This window comes from Panthera tigris, chromosome E1 (assembly GCF_018350195.1).
Source record: "Panthera tigris isolate Pti1 chromosome E1, P.tigris_Pti1_mat1.1, whole genome shotgun sequence".
Classification (NCBI taxonomy): Eukaryota; Metazoa; Chordata; class Mammalia; order Carnivora; family Felidae; genus Panthera; species Panthera tigris.
Genome location: NC_056673.1, coordinates 38431534 through 38451504, shown reverse-complemented (window position 1 = coordinate 38451504; position 19971 = coordinate 38431534). Strand labels below are relative to the sequence as shown.

General features: G+C 54.1%; 2 protein-coding genes across 4 annotated transcripts; one reads left to right on the top strand and one right to left on the bottom strand.

The window, feature by feature from the left end:
* Positions 1 to 5015: 5015 nt before the first annotated feature.
* Positions 5016 to 13415, bottom strand: GRB7 (growth factor receptor bound protein 7). 2 transcript variants are annotated; one of them, XM_015539150.2, is made up of 15 exons: positions 13240 to 13415; positions 9077 to 9233; positions 8811 to 8964; positions 8459 to 8615; positions 8210 to 8331; positions 8041 to 8118; positions 7635 to 7772; positions 7183 to 7293; positions 6898 to 6996; positions 6573 to 6653; positions 6377 to 6493; positions 6137 to 6191; positions 5922 to 6009; positions 5723 to 5816; positions 5016 to 5540 (listed from the first exon to the last, which is right to left on the bottom strand). In XM_015539150.2, the coding sequence occupies exons 2-15, from the start codon at positions 9226 to 9228 to the stop codon at positions 5394 to 5396; spliced, it is 1593 nt and encodes a 530-aa protein (XP_015394636.1). In that variant the 5' UTR covers positions 9229 to 9233; positions 13240 to 13415; the 3' UTR covers positions 5016 to 5393. The 2 variants fall into 2 exon arrangements, with proteins under 2 accessions (XP_015394636.1, XP_042823401.1); XM_042967467.1 differs by lacking the exon at positions 13240 to 13415 and adding an exon at positions 12977 to 13030.
* Positions 13416 to 18296: 4881 nt separating this feature from the next.
* MIEN1 (migration and invasion enhancer 1) lies at positions 18297 to 19686 on the top strand. 2 transcript variants are annotated; one of them, XR_006211139.1, is made up of 5 exons: positions 18297 to 18429; positions 18533 to 18630; positions 19073 to 19149; positions 19235 to 19417; positions 19552 to 19686. XR_006211139.1 is itself a non-coding variant. In XM_007085865.2 (4 exons), the coding sequence occupies exons 1-4, from the start codon at positions 18341 to 18343 to the stop codon at positions 19316 to 19318; spliced, it is 348 nt and encodes a 115-aa protein (XP_007085927.2). In that variant the 5' UTR covers positions 18297 to 18340; the 3' UTR covers positions 19319 to 19686. The 2 variants fall into 2 exon arrangements, 1 of the variants encoding a protein (XP_007085927.2); XM_007085865.2 differs by having other exon boundaries at positions 19235 to 19686.
* The last annotated feature ends 285 nt before the right edge of the window (positions 19687 to 19971 follow it).

Genomic DNA, 19971 nt, shown 5'->3' with positions numbered 1-19971 from the left:
TTTTGGAAAATGGAGTAGTGTCTGCTAGGAATACCCACTGCTGTCACGTCCTGAATCTAACTCACGGCTCGGGGTGCGCAGGTAGATGCAGAGGAATACGTCCTTGGGACAGGTCAACCCACATGGGACTGAATTTCAGACCTCAGTAATGCCCGGTAAAACACAACCCTTCTCAGCCCAGACAGCACCCACGCTTCCTAACACTCCTTCCTGTATGGAGATCATGGAGAACCCCTCCGTCCCCAGGATCACCCATCCTGTGGCTGTAGACTCCAGCCTCCAGTTGCAACATCCAACTTCCCCAAGATCCCAATGTCTTTTCCCTCCTCTCTCAACTCCCTACCCCTGCTGGAAGCTCAGAATCCTCTGTCCTAAGAGGCCACACTGCACACCTCACTCCCCAGCCCCAAAGCTAGGGTTCCGTCCAACAGTGCAGGACAGGAAAGCAGACTCTGCCGCAGACCTTACCTCCGTGCAAGTTGGATCCACCAACCCCTGACCTCTCTGCTAGACCAAGTCAGTCACACAGTAATGGAAGCCTTTTATCCAAATACACCATGAAGCGGAATTCCCAGATATAAAGGCAATCAATGCTCTCCCCAACCCCACCCCAACCTGCCCCCCAATTCCTGCTGCAACCCTTGGAAGCAGGAAGCCAGTAGTAAACTGCTTATGTAGACAGTTTGGAAGAAAGGATCCTCTGAATGGCCGTGGTCTCCCCTGCCTGTCTCCTTTTATTCTTCCCTCCCTCCCTCCTCAGGGTGCCTGGCATGGGCACAAGGAAGGAGCCAGGCAGGATCACTGACCCAATGTTGAACCCTCTACTGGCACCAGGAGGGCCTCCACCCATGAACTTGGAGGCAGTGCAGGTTTCATTGAACAGGATGTCTGGGGAGCAGGGAGAGCATAAATTGTCCAGAATGTTGTTTGGATGTCCCACGTAGGGCAGCCTATGGGAGGTGGACTTTCCTAGACTCATGCCCACCTGTTCCCAAGTCCAGAAAGTTGGCAGTAGCCCTTCCTGCCCTCCACGCTTGACCAAGCAGGGAGGTCAACCCTGTGGCCACACCCTCCTCCAGGCCCATGGTGCTGCCAAAGACAGCTATACCCTGGCACCAGGCCCACACCAGCCATACTAGCCCCAGGAGCTGGTGTCTATGATGTACTATAGGCCATTTAGAGCCAGCCCCCTGGATGTGGGCCCTCCATTGCCCTCTCTCAATGCCTGAGTCCTCCTCAGCATAGGGAGATTACAGGGAATTTCCTTTTCTTTTACAGAGGCTCTTTGTAATTTCTGAAATGTTTTTTCATAGGCACATATACTTTTAATAATCAAACCCAATAACTCGATGTGGAAAAGACCGTATCTGAGGTGCCAGCCTCTACCTTCTCCACGGTGCCCCTGCCTCCCTCCCACCAGCCCAGTCTTCCTCATAGCCACAAGCCTCCTCTAACCGCACTGCAGCTATCCTTGGAATTCCCTTGTGCTGTCTGGCCTCTGTGGCTCATGCTTCAGCCTCTTTTGGCAGGAGAACAGCATTCTTCCCATGTCTTCAGAGCTGGGGAATCTTGCCCTGGGTCCCTCTGCAAGCTGATCTTGAGGGGCCCTTGTCCCCCACACTCTCAGCTGCTGCCTTTCCTCCAAGAAGCCAGAGAGCTCAGCCACCCAGCAAGGATGTTCCGCTGCTGATTTCCAGTATCCAGCTCAGGGTCAAGCCAGCTGCCACCTCCAAAGGTCCCCGATGGCCCAGATCCTTCCTAGTGGCCGGCACCGACAACGGAGGGGACAGAGAACAAAGGGCAGAGAAGGGCTATGTTCTACCACTTGCAAGCTGGGCTGAGTCTGACCTCTGTCTCTAACTCCATGTAGGACCTCAGGTGGGTCCTCGCTTTGAGCCTCAGTTTCCCATTTGTAAAGTGAGAATGATATCTGTCGCACATACTCCGATTAGCTGACTGACAGAGAAGGGCATTGGCCGCTGCCTGGTGCCTCAGACTATGAGGAGACACTGGGTCCTGTTTTTATATAGCCTAAATCCCTGGACATGCTTAAGAAGTGACTTATTCTGGTCCCTTTACTCCCACCCCAGCACGGACCCCTAGCACCCACACCTTAGAAGTGGCCCTGGGCATTCCTGGCCAGTCACACGTCCAGCACCAGTCAGCTCAGAACCGAGGGGCAGCCAGTGCTGGGATGGTTCTGGAAGCCATCCATAGCAGGCAGCACACAGCAGGTTGCTCTGGTTCCCGCTAAAAAGAAACAAAACCTGCACCCCTCTCATGCCTTGACTGCAGTAATTTCTTCGGGGTAGATCCCCAGAAGGTTCCAGGCCACAGGGTGGATGAGGACTTTCTACCCACCTCTGTCTGACAGGCCTGGCTCCCCAGCCTGGGATTAGCCAAGGTGCCTCGGTCACAAGTGGCTGCTGGGGCTGCCAAACCTGGCCCAAGGGCTGGCTATGGTGGCTGGTCCTTCTCAAGGTCACTTCAGGACAACCTGCTCACCAGAGACCAGGGCTGCAGAGAAGGAAAGGGCTCTTCAGCAGAGGACATTCCCACCCCCCACTGGCCATTTGGGAATCCCACCTGGAAGTCAGCCATGCAGGGCTAGCAGAACAGCCCAGACCTGTATTCAGACCTGAGGTGATCTCCTGGCTCTCTCCCTGTGACTTGGGGCAGGTCTCCTCACTGAACCGTCAATTTCCTCACCAGCAAAACAGGATCCCACCATCTCGCGCCCCATCTCAAAGATTTGAGGAGAGGTTCTCCGTTTAACGTTTATTTTTGAGACAGAGAGAGACAGAGCATGAACGGGGGAGGGTCAGAGAGAGAGGGAGACACAGAATCTGAAACAGGCTCCAGGCTCTGAGCTGTCAGCACAGAGCCCGACGTGGGGCTTGAACTCACGGACCATGAGATCATGACCTGAGCCGAAGTCGGCCGCTCAACCGACTGAGCCACCCAGGCGCCCCAGGTTCTCCGTTTAAAAAAATCTGCAGGGGTTGGCACCTGGGTGGCTCAGTGGATTGTCTGACTCTTTGGTTTCGACTCAGGTCGTGATCTCACGGTTTGTGGGTTCTAGCCCCACACCTGCATCAGGGACTTAGGATTCTCTCTCTCTAAAAATAAATAATAAAATAAAACTTAAAAATTTTTATTACAGAATTTTCAGGCTTACACAGATTTAGAGAATTTAATGAATCCCCATGTACCCATCACCCAGCTTCAACTATTAACAACTCATGGTTAACCCATGACTATACTCACACCCTCTCCCCTAACCTTGGAGTTATTTTAAAAACAAAGCTAAGACATCATTTTACCTGTAAATACTTCAGAACGACTCTCTCAAAGATGACGACTTAAACGCACACACATACACACGCACACACACACACAATACGGTTATCGCCCCTTGAAAAGTTAACCATAATTCCCTAATATCATCAAACATCTCACCGGAGCTCAAATTTCCCCCAATTGCTCATAAATGTTTTTACAGTTAGCTAGTTTGGATTTGAATCAAATAAGGTCAGCCCATAACATCTAGTTGACATATGTCTACATTTCTTGAGAGCTAGAGATTCCCCATCTTTTCTTGTAATTTTGCTATTGTGGAAGAAACTGGGTTGTCTATTCTGTAGTTTCCTAGTCTTGATTTGGGTATTTGTATCCCCATGTGTAATTTCACACGTCCCTCTGTCCTCCATATTTCCGATGAATTAGTAGCTGGATCCAAAGGATGAGACTGCGGTTTTTTGTTTTTCTTTTAAATTTTTGTTAACGTTTATTTATTTTTGAGACAGAGAGAGACAGAGCATGAGCAGGGGAGGGGCAGAGAGAGAGGGAGACACAGAATCTGAAACAGGCTCCAGGCTCTGAGCTGTCAGCACAGAGCCCGACGTGGGGCTCGAACTCACGGACTGCAAGATCATGACCTGAGCCGAAGTTGGATGCTTAACCGACTGAGCCACCCAGGCGCCCCGAGACTGCGGTTTTATTTTTTGGCAAAAATAATGTCTAGTTGGAGTTCATGTGTCTGAAAAGAGGGTCTCTTTGTGATTTAAAAATCAAGTGGCAGATTCGGGTGTTGCCAGTTTGACAGTTATAAAGCTTTCCTGTCACATAAGAGCTAAGACTATAAAATTCCCTCTTAGACAAAACTCTTTAGACAAAAACAGACCAGCATGGGCAGTGGGGAGAGGCCAGACCCTGCAGGATCCATCTGGACTTGTATTTTGGAAAGATCACTCTGGATGTTGGAGGATGGGTTAGAGGGGGAAGACAGACTCAGAGGGCTGAGTGTTGTAGTGTACCCATTATATGACTTTCTGGAAGGAACAGAACTGTAAGGACAGAAAGCAGGAGGGAGAGGGGTTGACCATGGGGGCATGGGGACTTGGGAGAGATGATGGGCCACGTGTCCAAGTAGGGGTTGTAGACTCATTAACTGTCAGGACTCATCCCAGCAGTGGGCCCAGGACTTGCAGAGGATACATGCTATGAGAGTCCACTCCAGCTCCCAGGCCTGTTTGAGTTACCCCCACAGCTTTAGGTCCTGTCAGGAGATCTCACCTGGATGACATTCCCTTATACATTCATTTATTAAACAAGAAGTTACTAGGCACCCACTATGGACCAGGCTCCGTGCTGGACACTGGAGATCCTCAGATGACCAAGACCACCCTGCCCTCAAGAAACATCCAGGCTGGGGGTGCCTGGGTGGCTCAGTCGGTTGAGCATCGGACTTCAGCTCAGGTCATAGTCTTGCAGTTCATGAGTTCAAGCCCCACATGGAGCCCTCTTCGGATCTTCTGTCCCCCTCTCTCTCCCTCTCTGCAAGGAAGAGAGAGAGAGGAAGAAAGAAAGAAAGAAAAGAAACATCCAGGCTGGAGGGTACCTGGCCAGGATCCATCGGACACATTTGCCAAGGCCTGGTGCCCTCTTCTCCTACTCCCCTTCTCTACTCCAGCTAGCCAGGTCTTACCAAACAGAACTCATAGATGTATCAAAAAATAATCTTTATTGTCACTAGTATAAAACATAGCAGATCAACTGGCCTCTCAGTCTGTACAAAGTGTGGGGCATAAGACCACCTGGGCTACCCCATTTCTCCCAAAATGCCCTGCCCAGGGCAGTGCCCAGGAGTTCCGTGAAGGGGAGGGCCACCCCAAGTGCCTTCTCTTGAGGAGACAGGTCGGGGGTGGAGTGGGTGAGGAGCACTTTCTGCCTGAGGGAGGCAGAGGGGCCGAGGAGAAGACCCTCTGGAGTAGGGGAGCCCTCCAGTTCATGAGCCTGTCCCCACCTTCTGCCCCCTCCAAGTCCACCCTGTGAGCATCGGGGGCAGTGGCCAGCCTGGAACAGGCTGAGACCCATGCCTGCTTCTGTGGCCGTCAGAGGGCCACGCGGGTACAGCAGTGGCGCAGCAAGCATGGCAGGATGCCACGGTTCAGCTGGTGGAACTGCACAAGCTGCAGCAGGTCCGTGAAGCGAGTCTGGCCGTCATCCATGCTGAAGTAGAGGCGGCCCTCCTCCTCGCTCTGGGGGACGGCCACAGGGGGCGGGGCGGAAGGTCAGGGAGGGACTCGAGGGGATCCCTCCTGGTCAGGGCCGAGGTCCCCAGTGCTTGTGCAGGGCCAAAGGAGAGAGCGGGAGGCCCCAGACACACCGCGGGCCAGGGAGCTTCTCGAGGGGGCCTGGTGAGGAGACAGGGATTACTCACCGGGAGGATGAGATAATGTTTGACCTTCTGCAGGTGGCACAGAGAGAGGACAAAGCCTTGTGGGTTCCGTTGACTCTCTCGAACAAGGAACAGGCTGCCAGGAGACAGGGCAACATTACCCGAGGATACACAGCTGCCGCCTGGACACGGGGCCTCTCCTGTCCCTGGGTCTGTTGGCCTGCTCAGCCCTGCCCCTTACCCGTCCACCAGGCCCTGCTGCCCGATGAGCCGCTGGCTCTCCTCTCGGGAGATGCGTCCATGGAACCAGGGTTGGGTGCGGTGGATGGCTGGAGTTGGGGGAGGCAGATGGCCCGTCACTCTGGGGAGGAGGTCCCCACACTAACCTCCCCCACCGGGAATGCTCAGAGAAGCCACGGCAGCCCCCACCCCTGGGGACGCCGGGTGCTCACCCACCTGCACTGAGGCTCGTGCCTGAGCCTGGGGTGGGCAGGCTGAGACGATGGTTCTTCTGCAGAGCAGTGGGGGACACAGGGGATCAGGGCGTGACTGAGGTATCACCCGGCACCTCGAGAACATAGAGACCCTTTCCGCACCTGGCGGCCCGCCTTACCCCACTCTTCCTCCCACACCATGGAAACCCACGTGGAGAGAAGGTTCCCAGTATAAACATGCAAATGGGTACAGGCCCCTCACCCTCCAGGCCTGGGCCTCCTCCAGGGCTGCACTCAGAGCTTCCCGGGGGTTCTCGATGACACGCCCGGCATGGCCAGAGAAGTCCATGGCCACCAGGGTGTTATCAGAGACACTCCTCTGTAGATGGGATAGGATGGAGAGGGGTCAGACGGGGTCAGGGCACCCACCCCCAGCTAACCCCCCTGTGTACACTCACCAAAGGTGGGGAGCCCACACAGGATGGACGCAGGTGGCGAGACTGTGCCTGCTGATAATTCTTATACAGCTGCACCCCATACTGCGGGTTGGAGAGAGAAAGGTCAAGCAGGTGCTGGCAGCTGGGCTGTGAAACCCACACACACCAGAACTCTCCAAGGGCAAGACTGCATCTCTGCCCTGGATAAGGAGCTTTCTGAAGCCGGAGTGAGGACTCCAGCCTTGGACCCAACATACTAACAGAGCAAGGCTATGATGCCCCCTCATTCCTGGGGGCAGAGTTATAATTCCTCACTCATGCCCCCATGCCACTCCCAGGGTCTCACCTTGAAGAGGCGGAAAGCTGCTAACCAGCAGGTGCGGCTCTGCTCATCCTCGCTGCAGAAGACCCGAAGCCCCTTGTGGCCATTTCGAAGCTTATTTGGCTGTAGAGAGAGGAAACCAGCTGGTCCCATATCTGCCATTAGGGCCAGATATCTGTCTCCGTAGTGCAGGACACAGGGCAGAGGGCAGGGGGAGGAGTCTGGGTGTCCCAGATGGGAGCTCAAAAGCCCTAGGTAAGATCCCAGGGCCTGAGCAGCTCCCGTTGCCTCCCAGGCCAGGGTCTTTACCTTGATACAGAAGCCGAAGTCCGTGGGCATCCCATAGAGCTTGCGGCCCTGGGTCACCACGTACACGTTGGACTCATTCACATCTGCTACATACTGCAGGTGCCTTGGATCCTGTGCAGCACGGGTAGACAGGACTTGTAACAGGCAGACCCTGTCCCCCTATTATTGTCCCAGTAAGCCAGCTGGGGAGATGTCAGGACCAGAGAGGAGCAGAGAAGTGCCTCAGGTCACACAGCAAACAGAAGCAGAGCCAGGGCTCGAACTTAGTTTCACCTGCCTTTCCCACCACTACTTCCTGGGGTAGGTAAGCTAGGAGGGAAAGAGGAGCAGCTGAGGGTCTCAGGGTCCAGGGGAAGAAAGGTCCAGGAGTTCCAACAGGGAAGGGACAACTCCTAGAAGGACCAGGAATGGGATACCCTAGGGGCTGGGGCTGTCAACCTTCAAGACCTCACCTTGGAGGTGCCCTTGGTGGAGTAATAGAGGCCAGACCGGCGCAGGAAGCAGAAGAAACGTTTCCAAAGCTTCCGTCCTGACCCTCGAAGCTGCAGGAAGCCCTGGATCTCTGGGAAGCTGCCTGCATTCAGGAAGTTCTGAGGCCAGAAGAGAGCAGGAAGAGCGTGAGACGCCAAGAGGGAGACGGGGAGATACACACACACATACACAAAGGCCTTCATAAGAGAAGGTGATCCACATAGATTTACCGTCCCATTTACCAGATGCAGAAACCTGACGCTCAGCCAGGAAAAGTAACTTGTCCGGTCATTTAGGGCCGTGCTAAGCCCTCCACCACACACAGGGAAGGCACAATGCTTAAGGGTCAAAAAGCGACAGGAATCATGACTGGGAATATCCCTTTACCTGGATGAGGTCTTCATGGGATATGCCTGTGTGTGCATCCAGACAGCTGGAGACCATCTTTTCCGGGAACAGGGAGTGCTGGGGGGAAACGAGTCAGGAGCCAGGGATTGAGGGCCCAGGTTGGGGATCACGGTATCCCAGTGCCCTGACCCCCTTCACCCACACTCACTGGGGAGCTCTTGAACAGTTCATACTTGGCGAAGTTCTTCCGGAAGACAAAGCGGCTGTCTCCACCAATGGGCCAGGCAGCCTGCACTTCCACCACTGACTCGTGGTCCTCCAAGCCCCGCTCTGGCGTCAAGGGCAAAAAGCAGGGCTCAGCGGAGACCTGCCAGGCCTCCCAGATGAGCCACCTGCCCAGCCCAACGTGTGAAGCATTTGCCTCCCTACCCAGGCAGCCCCCTCCACCCCAACTCACCCAGCGCCAGATGGGGATGGCACTCCACCAGCCCCCAGTTTTCATCGCTCAGGGCGTGAGCCCGCTGCACCAGCATTTCACACACGTAGCGAGCCGTGGCACCTGCCGCCACCTCCACAGACCGGCAAGCCCCATCTTCACTGTACACCTTTACTACCTGTGCCCCGGGAATTGCAGATGACTTGAGGAAGGGCAAAGGGTGGTTATTTCCCTTCTGCTGCTGCTACACCTGCAGGGATTCCTGATCAAATTCCCCAGCCTCCACGGAAGTGGCACCATATCCACCCTCATATCCACCCTCATATCCACAGCATCCCCATATCCCTGCCTTCTCTCTCCCAAGACAACTCACATGGGGGCGGCTGGCGTCTCGAGGGAGCAGCCCCCTTGCACTGGAGGGCCCCCCAAGAATGGGGGTCTGTGAAGGAGGACTGCAGAGCTCAGGGAAGGGGTTGGGGATGGAGGGTAGAGAGCTTGTCCGCAGCTCCTCCTCTCGAAGAAGATTCCTGTGGCCCAAGGTAAGGGGCGGAGAAGAGTTGACTGCAAGCTTCTGTCTCACCCCAGCGCTGACCGCCTCCCCACCACCAGCCCCTCCTCAGCTCCATCACCCCATCGTACCTGCTGGTTGGAATGGGCAGAGGCTGGGATCTCTTCACCTCCCCAGGCAGAGGGGCATCGGGAGGCGGGGGAGTCCCAGGAGGGGTCCCAGGGGTCAGGTACAGATCTTCTGGGGAGCTGCTGAGATGAGGTGGAGACAGACCCAGCTCCATAACATCTGAGGGAGAAGAGGGGGCTGGAAGTGGCTGATCTTGACCCCTTGTCCTGGGAAGAGGGGCCAAGAGGACCCAGACCTCCTGACTTCACACAGCTGCCAAGGGGCCCCTCAGAGTTTGCACAGCACCTCATTGCTCTCCCTCTAACTGGAGTTTCTCTGGAGCCTCTGGGGAAGGGTAGAGTGAATCCATTTACAAAAAGGGACTTCAGGTCCCTGAGAAGGAAGCATTCTTGCTCCCATCGCAGGTGAGTCAGGGAGTAAAACCTGGTGTTTGGACTCCAAGTCCAGTGCCCTTCTTTTAGCCCCAGGCTGCCCAGGGGAAGAGCTAAGAGGGTCCCACTCCGCCACCATGGGGCAACAGACTCCATAACCCACAGACTGTTCGAGGCTCAGACTTTCAGTCTCTGAGCATGCTCTGAGCACAGGGCACTCAGCTCCTCCGGGCTCTGCCCCAGGTTTTTCCAGTGCTCTGTTGCCAGACCTGGTTGCCAGAGCCTGTTGTGGCAACGCCTGCCCAAGTGCTGAGTGATGCACAGAAGGGGAGAAGGAGGTGGGCCAGGATAGGAACCAGGAGGGCAGGAGGCAGGCTCAGCTGCAGTGAGGACAGGACTAACCTGGGGGCCCTGGCCCCAGCAGCCCCCAAACCTTGTGTGCCCTCCCCAGATTCCTCCTCCCGCCCAACTTTCTTGAAGCCCCAATGCCAGAGCTCCCTCCTCTGAGCAGCCTTCCTGGATTTTCCACCTTCAGACTGAAGGTCTCCCTCTCTGCACTGTGCTGGGGACTCTGTGCCAATTACGTGCACCTGTCTCACCCACCCACTGGTCTGAAGACGCCTGGCACTGCTAGACAAGGCCAGGGTCTTACCCATGTCTTATCACCCACAGGTGCTGCACAGGTACCTGAGACAAGTAAGGACAGGAGAGCTGGGGCAAAAATGCCCACCGGGGGCAGAGGCAGCACGGGCTCCTCCTCCACAGGAAGAAAGACCCCTTTGGCTGGGTGAGGACCTGGGAGCACCTGAGACCTAGGCCAGCGCTGTTGGGCTGCTTGGGGCACCTGGCATTGACCCTCCAGGATGGGGTAGGTCCCAGACTCTTAAGTGAGGGGATGTGGGGGACAGGTGAGTCAGGGTGGGGCGGGACAGCACTGCCTGGGGCTCTCTATTCAACCTTGACTCATCTGCACAACTTCCTGGCTTAGGAGAAACACAAACAACCCTGCCTCTGCCCACCTCCCTCCACTCCAGCCCCCAACCTACCAGCCTAGGAGGAATGGGGGAGGCACAGGGCAGGGACAGGATGGGGGAGAAAGAAGCTGCCTGGCCTGCAGCTCCTCTGACATCATTTTCTCCTCCCCACCCTTGGCCCACCTCCAGTCCAGGTGGGACTCCAAGTCAGCCCCCAATCTGGTAGCCACCACCCAGCCCAGGAGCCCCCTCCCCCAAGGAGAGAAAAAAGGCCCGGCCTGGATTTCAAAGGCCCATCTGGAGTGGAGCTGACCTCCACTGATGCCCTCACTCACCACAAAGAAACCACGAAGTGCTCTCTATCCTGGCTGGGGCCTACCAGGCTTTCATTCTGATGCTGCTGCCCACCCCTGGAACCCAGGACTCAGTGGCTCAGAGGACTCCTCTACATCAACCCTGGGGGATGAGGGTCCTCCTGACACACTCTTCAGGGTGTCCTGGCTGGAAGGGTACTACAGGAGCCGAAGTAGAAAGTCAAGACACCCAAGAGGACAGACACAGACAGGCAGAAAAAGCAAGGTTGGAGGGAGAGACAGGGAGGGGGCTCAGGGTCCTGCAGGGAAGGGTAAAACACACCCACCAGTGAACATCAACAGACACCAGAACATCAACAACAAAACGCAGTGTCCCCACTCCCATCCCGTTTATCCTCTGGCAACCAGCCCTGGTGACTTCACTCCAGGGAGAGGGAGACTGGGGGAGGGGGGTGTGCAGGGAAGCCAGACAGGATATCAGAGACCAAAACTGGGGTCCTCCTCCACCCCAGGGAAGAGGAATCAGGGCAGTGTTTGGACCGGGAAAGGGGAGAAGATCTAAATCAGAATCAGATTAGATAGAGTCTGGCCTCAGAGGGCTGGAGGCCGACTGAAGACTTGGGTTTGGCCTTTCCATCCTTCACCCTGCCCTTCAGACCCTTCCAAGACAAGAGAAGAGTGGGGCAGTTAGGACCAAATAGATGAAACTGGGAGAAGAATGGGGGTCCTAGCTGTGGGGCCCTGGCAGCCCCCTCCCAAGAAACCTGAACTCTCAAACTGGGGCCCTCAGAAAGCTTCTGTTGAAGAAACAGACCCCCATAATCTATCAGTCCCCGAAACACAGCAACTCCATGCCGAAGCTTCCCCTATGGCCTCTCCTGCCCCGCGGCTCCGGCCCCACCCTTCTTCCCGCCGTCCCAGCCTCCTGCCTCCTTGTTTACTTCCTGAATCTCGCCCCACCTGGCTGGCCCCAAGGGCGGGTGGCAGGGCAAGAAAACAAGGCCACCTCCGCTGCTAACCAGGGGAGGGGGAGGGGCCGGCAGGGCCGAGGCCCGGGCTGGGGACCAGCAGGTGACGGGAAGGCCCCCGTCTGGCCCAGCACTCCCCTCCCCGCCCCCATCGGGATTTATTGTAAGGGGAGGAAGGCTCAACCTTCGGGGGAGTTCTGGGGGTACAGGGCCCAGGTGAGGAGGCGGGAAACCCCTAGGTGACCCAGAGTTGAGGGGAGGGTCCAGGACCCTGAGGCCCCGCCCACTCCCTCACTCGAAAAAAATGACCAATGCGAAAAGGGAGGGTAAGCTCTCTTAAAGTTTAATTTGGGAAGAATGCTGGAGTGTCTGTGGAGTTAATCATTACACGCTGCTTGCCTTCGTGGAGGGCTCCCCCAGCAGGATCAGGGGGACAAGGGAGACCAGAGTCCAGGGCAGGCCGACCAAGAGGGGCGGTGGGGTTGGGAGACTTTCCAACGGCAAACAGGTGCATTCTCCATCCCCGTAGTGCCAGGGAGACCCAGATTCGGGTCTTTGTGCAAACACTACCCCCCCCCCCACCCCAAACATGTACACACACTTTCCCTTGGCCCCACTGCACTGCTGACCCCCGGCACCAGTCCCCCAGCCTTCGAGCCTTCCTTCTGAAGCCGGGAAGGACCCTCTTGCCTGCCCCGCCCCCACCTTCCCTTCCGAGGGTAGGACCCTGTGTTCTGAGCAGGCAAACAATAGGAGAAGGAGTTCTAGCAACTTCAGGGAACCCTCTCCTCTACTGCCCTCCAAATTGGAGGGTACCCCTTCCCCAGGGGAGACGTCAATCTTTAGTAGAGCCTTGGGGAAACCTCAAACGGGTAACCTCAGGCTGAGCAAGCAATGATCTGAGGCAGCTCTCGGTATTCGGCCCCCCTCCCAGCCCTCTTTCTGGGGAGGTGGGGAGGGGCTTCAGCGGGAAAGCAGCGTCTCTGGAAGGAGAGGATCAGAGATCTTCCTTTCTCAACCCCATCAGCAGCTTTGTCCGGGGGCCAGAGGGAGGCGGGGTACAGGGAGGGAAATAAGGAATAAGGAAGACAGGAAATGAGAATAGGGAAAGACTGAGAGCAGATGGTGAGGAAGGGGCGGGATATGGGAGACTGGAGAAAAAAGAGAAAGTGAGGCCGCCAGAGTAACGCAGAAGGAGGCTGGATCTTTCCAAATTGGCCCCAGACCTGCTGCTCCTCCCCACCCTCACGATGAAGGGCCCGTTTTGGTCCTTACCTGCACCCTGGCGTTGGAACACTTGGCTGGGGCCACCGGTTTAGGGAGAGAGACACCTGGCCCTTAACTACCTGTCCCCTCCTGCCCCCGCCCTTGTCCTGACATCACTGAAGGGGAGAGGGAAGGGGGGAGCCAGGCGGCTGTCCGTCCGCCCATCAGGGCAGCCTGCCAGCTCCTGGCCCTGAGACCCGCACGGCCTGGGGCCCTGGTGGGGCTGGGGGTGGGAGCAGATTATCGTCTGGGACCCATCCTGGCAACCTTACCTAGAGAAGCCCCAGCAGGAGTAGCAGGACACGGGGTCCGAGGTCCGGTTCTGTCTAGGGACCCCAGATACCTGGACTTGATTTCAAATCCACTCCCTCTTCCCTAGAGGTGGTAGGAGGGCGTCCTGACTTTGGAGGTAGAAGTGAGGGTTGGGGGAGGGACAGCCCTATGTGTCCAGGCTTCTGGACGAAGGAAACTAAAATTATCTTGGGCAGGTGGGGGCGGGGCCGGGGGGGTGGGAAGCTTGGGAGGAGGAACCACAGGAGGAGGGGCGGGGACTCTGACACTCTACTCTGGCTGGGATTGTTTTTGCCCTTCTTAGCCAGCCAGCAGGTGCCAGGGGAGAGGCGGGGAAGACAGTCGAACTGAACAGCCTCCAGAGCGAAGATCTGGAGTCCTCGTGACCTGGGAGGGAGGGGCTGGGGGCTGGAAGGTAAGGGGAAAGGACCGGCGCACCCTTCCCCAGGCTCCTCACCAAATCGGGTCTGCTCATTGGCCAAGCTAGGGGGCCTGTCTGCGGCTCTGAGTCCCACTTGATGTGGCAAAGAGCACTCAGCGAAAGAGGGAAGCCAGCCAGAGGGGTGTCCAGCAATAAGGCCTGCCCCTTGACCTCCAGCCACAGTCTGGCCACCCAGCCTGCACCCTGGCCCTCAGAGGCACCCAGAGTATGTTCTCCCTTCTTTGCAAAGTCCAGGGTCTCAGCTTCTTCTGAAATTGGAAGAGTTAGGCAGGGTCTCATGGTGAGAGGAGTGATCTGGGGGAAGCTCTGGCCAGGTGCCAGGGGACACGCCCTCCTCCCCCCCCCCTCCCCCTTAGAGCCATCACTTTAGCTCACTCTTTCAGCATTAGGCACACACAGGGGTCAGGGAGAAGGCCTGGATCAAAGGCAGTGGTCACCTCCCAACCAGGAGTTGGTGACAGTTGGGTAAACAAACAGTCCATAGAGTGATAAGAGGTCTGCCCTGGGGGACCATCAAGGAGTGGCTCTAGCCTCAACTTTCTCCAAATGGGTTTTCCTTGGAAAAACCAGTATAAGTGGACCAAGCAAAGAAGTGGGGGAGGGGACAAGGTCACCTGGGCCAAGGAGCAGCTTGTGCAAAGCACAGTAGGCAATTCACTCAATCATTCCTTCATTCGTTCAGTTAATATTTGTTAAGTACCGGGGCGCCTGGGTGGCTCAGTGGGTTAAGCATCCGACTTCAGCTCAGGTCATGATCTCACAGTCCGTGAGTTCGAGCCCCTCGTCCGGCTCTGTGCTGACAGCTCAGAGCCTGGAGCCTGCTTCAGATTCTGCGTCTCCCTCTCTCTCTGCCCCTCCCCTGTTCATGCTCTGTCTCTCTCTGTCTCAAAAATAAATAAAAAAAACATTAAAAAAAAGATATTTGTTAAGTACCTACTAAATGCCAACCGCAAGCTTGGTACTGGGGAAAAAGTGGGGAGAAACAAAAACAGATCCTGCCCTTATCCTCATGCAGCCCAGTTGGAGCGACTGATGTTAACCAAAGAATCACACACGGGCGCCTGGGTGGCTCCAGTCGGTTGAGCATCTGACTTCGGCTCAGTCATGATCCCATGTTTCATGAGTTCAAGCCCATACTGGGCACACTGCTGTCAGTGCAGAGCCCACTTTGGATCCTCTGTCCCCCTCTCTTCCCCTCCCCTGCTCATTCTCTCTCTCTCTCAAAAATAAATAAACATTAGGAAGAAAATCACACAAAAAATAAGGGGCACCTGGGTGGCTCAGTCAGTTAAGTGTCCAACTCTTGATTTTGACTCAGGTCGCAATCTCACAGTTCATGAGGTTGAGCCATGTGTCGGGCTCTGCGCTGACAGCTAGGAGCCTTCTTAGGATTCTCTTTCTTCCTCTCTCTCTACCCCTCAGCTGCTCGCTCACTCTCTGAAAATAAACTAAAAAAAAAAAAAAAAAAAAAAGAATCCCACAAAAATAAGAAATGACAGGTGACAAATATGCTGGGAAAATGACTCACCCAGGGAGTTGGGGAAGCCTTCTCCGCGGAAGTGACAATTGAGCAGAGGGGAAGCTAGGTCTGGAGCAGGGAGAAGGTTGAGATTGGTGGGTGGGAATGGGGGGGGGGCACCTTTCATGATGGGGAAACAAGTGCCAAAGCCCTTGGCAGGAGGGGACACAGCACACAGAGGCAGAGTGGGGTTGAGAAGAAGGAAGGAGAGGAGGCCACACAGGTAAGCTTGAGCAGGTGTGGAGAAAAGCAAGTGTTTCGGACTGAGCTGTGTTTCTCCAAGTGTAGCCTGTGACCACCTGCCTCCACATCTCCCTAGGCTTGTATAAAAAAACAGATCCCTGGGCCCCTCCCCACCACTGAATCTCAGTCTCTGGGGCCAAGACCCAGGAATGTGTGGTATTGACAAGCCCTCAGGTGGTTAAACCAGGTTTAAGAGCCATCCATCCTGTCTGTCCAGACAGGCAGGAACTATGGGCAGAGGCCAGACCCTGCAGTGTCTCTCTGGGCTTGAGCAGAGGCGAAGAGAAGTGGGCAGATTTATATTTTGGAAAGATCGCTCTGGATGTTGAAGGATGGGGTAGAGAAGGAAGCCAGAGTCGGAAGGCTGAGTGCTGTAGGATTCCATGTATAGGCTTTCTGGAGGGGGTGGAACCATAAGGACAGAAAGCAGATCTGGGGTTGGGGAAGAGGGATCGGGGTTGACTGCAAAGAGCACAGGGACCTGTGAAGAGGTAATGGAGCTGTTCTGTATCTTGGTCATGGTGGTGGATATACAACTATATGTTAGGACTCGCAGAAAGGTACACTCAAGAGGGCAAATTTTACTCTGTATAAGTTATATCTGAGTTTTTTTAATAAAAAAAAAGAAACGACAACAAAAAAAGAATAGTTTTATAAGTTAATGGAATAGAATCAAAAGTCCAAATATAAACCCTTACATTTCTGGCCAAATGATTTTTGACAAAGGTGCAAAGACAATTTGGAGGGGCGGGGGGAAGATTAGTTTTTTCAATAAATGGTTCTAGGACAATCAACATGCCAAAAGATGAATTTAGATCGTTACCTCACACAATCTACAAAAATTAACTCAAAATAGATCCTAGACCTAAACGTGAGAGCTAAAATGAAACCTCTGAAGAAACCATGGGGAAAAAAATCTTCATGACCTTGAGTGAGGCAGAGATCTTAGATGCAACAGCAAAAGCACAAGTAACAAATGAAAAAATCAGTAAATTATACGTCATCAAAATAAAATTCTTTTTGCACTTCAAAAGACACCATTAAGAAAATTTAAAAAACAAAACACCTGTTAAAGACTGGGGGAAAATGTTTGCAAATCATATATCTGCTTAGGGACTTTGTATCCAGAATATATAAAGTACTCTTATGAATCAATAATAAAGAAACAAACAACCCAATTAAAAACGGGCAAAAGATTTGAAGAGATGTTTTTCCACATAAGATAGAAGGATGGCTAATAAACACATGAAAAGGTGCTCAACATCATTAGTCATTAGAGAAATGCAAATTAAAACCACAATGAGATACCACCCCACGCCCACCAGGATGGCTATAATCAGAGACAGACAATAAGCGTTGACAGGGATATGGGTAAACAAATCCTCATATAGCTGATGGGAATGTAAAATGGTACAGGCACTTTGGAATAACAGTCTGGCAGTTTCTCAAAAAGTTAAACATACCATGCAACCCAGCAATTCTACTAAAGAAATGAAACACATATACCTACAAAGACACTTGGGTGTTCATAGCAGCATTTTTCAAAATAGCTAAAAACTGGAAACTGGAAACTCAAATGGCCATCAACCGGTGTTGAATAGATAAACAGAAGGTGGTATATCTACACGATGGGATACTGCACACCAACAAAAAGGAAAAAACTACTGTACGTGATATAGCACGGATGAACCTCAAAAACTTTACACTGAACAGGGGTGCCTGGGTGGCTCAGTCTGTCCAGTGACCCATTCTTGGTTTAGGCTCAGGTCATGATCTCTTGGGGTTCATGGGTTCAAGCCCCGTGTTGGGGCTTGTCCCAAGCCTGCTTGGGATTCTTTCTCTCTCCATTTCTTTCTGCCTCCCCCACCCCCTCTCAAAACTAAATAAACATTAAAACACACACACACACACACACACACACACACACACACAACTTTATACGGAATGAAAAAAAGCCAGAAGCAAAAAAATGGATATTATACCATTCCATTTATATTAAATGTCCAGAAAAGGCAAGTTTATAGACAGAAAGCAGATCAATGGATGCCTAGGGCTGGAGCCAGGAGCTGGACTGACTGCATACACGCAGGAGTGACCTTTCTAGGTTGATGGAAAGGTTCTGTAACTGGATTGTAGTGGTGGTGGCGGCACAATTCTATAAACCACTGAATCTGTTTTTAAAATGCATGGTTTGAAGAGATGCTGATGTAGGTAACCTGTTAGGATACTACGGTGGGACTCCGGGGAGGAAAAAGGCAGCGAGACAGCCTCCATATTTGGAGTTGGAAAATGGGAATGATGCCGGGTGAGAGCAGGATGAGATAGGGGAGGTGCAGGAACAGGACAGGAGTGATGGGAGCATGGAGCTTGAGGAGTGGGAACCCCGAAGCCTAAGGGTCCCAAATGCAGGGGAGAGGCCGTCACTGCCCCGCTTTTGCTTACAGTTTTGGAGCTTAAGAATCAGAAGTACTTGAGTGCTTAACCATGAGGTGGTTTAAAAAGTCATCAGCATGTTTGCAAGAAATGGCAACTATTCCACACCATTGGCCAACCCCAGGCCCTGAGTCCGCTTGCCCCATCACTTTCGCTCCCTTTTGTAACCTGGGAAGCGCTTTACAGTCTAAGATATTTCAGAAGGTTATATAAGACGGTGACGTCCAGCAGATACGAGGTGCGGGGCAAGCCTGGAGCTCTGAAAAGGTGGTCTGGACGGGTCCACCCAGCCCAGAGTCCTCAAACCGAGGATACGGTCAAAATGCAGCAGTAACTGCGGCCTGCAGGAGGCGCCCGGACGTAGCGCGCGGCCCGCCCCGCCCCGTCACGTGCCCGCGGCGTCGCGTCACACCCGGAAGCAGCGGCTGGAGCGGAGTCGGGAGCAATGAGCGGGGAGCCGGGGCCGACGTGTGAAGCGCCCCCTCCCGGGGAGATTGAACCGGGTAGTGGGGTCCGCATCGTAGTGGAGTACTGGTGAGCGTCTCCAGCCTGTGGGGTGTCCGGGCCGGACGGGGGTGGGTCCACGGGAGGCCCCTCCCCCGAAAACCCAAGCGGACCCCAAGCGTCTTGTCCCTAGTGAACCCTGCGGATTTGAAGCGACCTACCTGGAGCTGGCGAGTGCCGTGAAGGAGCAGTATCCTGGCATTGAAATCGAGTCGCGCCTTGGAGGCACAGGTGAGGCCCACAGAACACCTGCTGAGTCAGTGTTCTAAATCTCAACTCTACCACTTTCTAGTTCTGGAATTGGCTGTTTTATATAGTGTCCAACAGTGTCTGGCAAATGTCCAGCCAATTCGAGTACCCTTCCAAAGGTGAGGGGGTTACAGATGAAGCCTGTAGGGAAAAACGGGGGAGACCGCAGAAGTGTGGGGTTGGAGGGGAGGGATTCTTTCATTGAGTTATGAAGCCTGAGTTCAAAGGAAGGACACACAGGTGATGCCTCCCTCAGGTTCCTTTGGCTTGAGTCAGGGTTGGGAAATGGCTTAAACAACAAGAGTCTCTAGTGGGGCTGGTGGGGACATGAAGGAGCCTGTGTGAAGTCTAAGAAGTGTGGAGAGTCTCTCCAGACTTGTCTGTTCTCAGCATACAGTTCATTCATTGATTTATTTTATACCAGGGGCCTTTGAGATTGAAATCAATGGACAGCTGGTGTTCTCCAAGCTGGAGAATGGGGGCTTTCCTTATGAAAAAGATGTGAGTATTTACAATGTTGGGAGGCCTCTGTTCACCCTGCCCGTGCAGTGCATCATCGCATTCCACGTGTCTGCCCTCTCTCTAGCTTATTGAGGCCATCCGAAGAGCCAGTAACGGAGAACCCCTAGAAAAGATCACCAACAGCCGTCCTCCCTGTGTCATCCTGTAACTACACATGATTCCGGGTTCCTGCTCTGTTCTGAGACCCACGCCTTGGTCTCCCCTTTGGTCCTGCTGAGGGCTCCCCACTGCCCTCACTTAGCTCCTGGTAAGCTAGGAGACTCTGGCCTCCACTTTGTCCCTTTGGGTACCAGGAGGGAATAGAAGCTGTTGTGGTCTTAGGGGTGGGAGAGAGACCCTCTCCGTGGACCTTTCCATAGCCACCTTCTACCCCCTTTCTAGGATCAGTGCCCAAGAAAAGTCTGCTCCCCGCCTCCAGCTTAGCCATACTGGTCAAATGCCACCACAGTTATAACTTATTTTCCACTAGCCCTGGGCAATGTCAGCTATTGGCAATAAAGTGGCACTACAAATACCTGTGCCCAACTAGTGTGTTTTTGTTCAGTGGATGTGGGGGATAGTAGCAGAGGCCAGCCCAGCCTTTATACCACCAGAGTGGCTATGCTGGGTGGGTGGGCTTTCTGGATAGCTACTTCTATTTCATTTCCTCTCTCATAGCCGAGGCAAGGAAAATGAGTCACACAGTAGGTACTGCCTCCTCCTGCCTCTGTCCCTCCCCCCACTGCCCCTATCCATAGGGAATAACCCCATTCTGGTGGGTGGCCTTAGGAATTCATTTTTTCTCAGCAAGAATGATCTGGT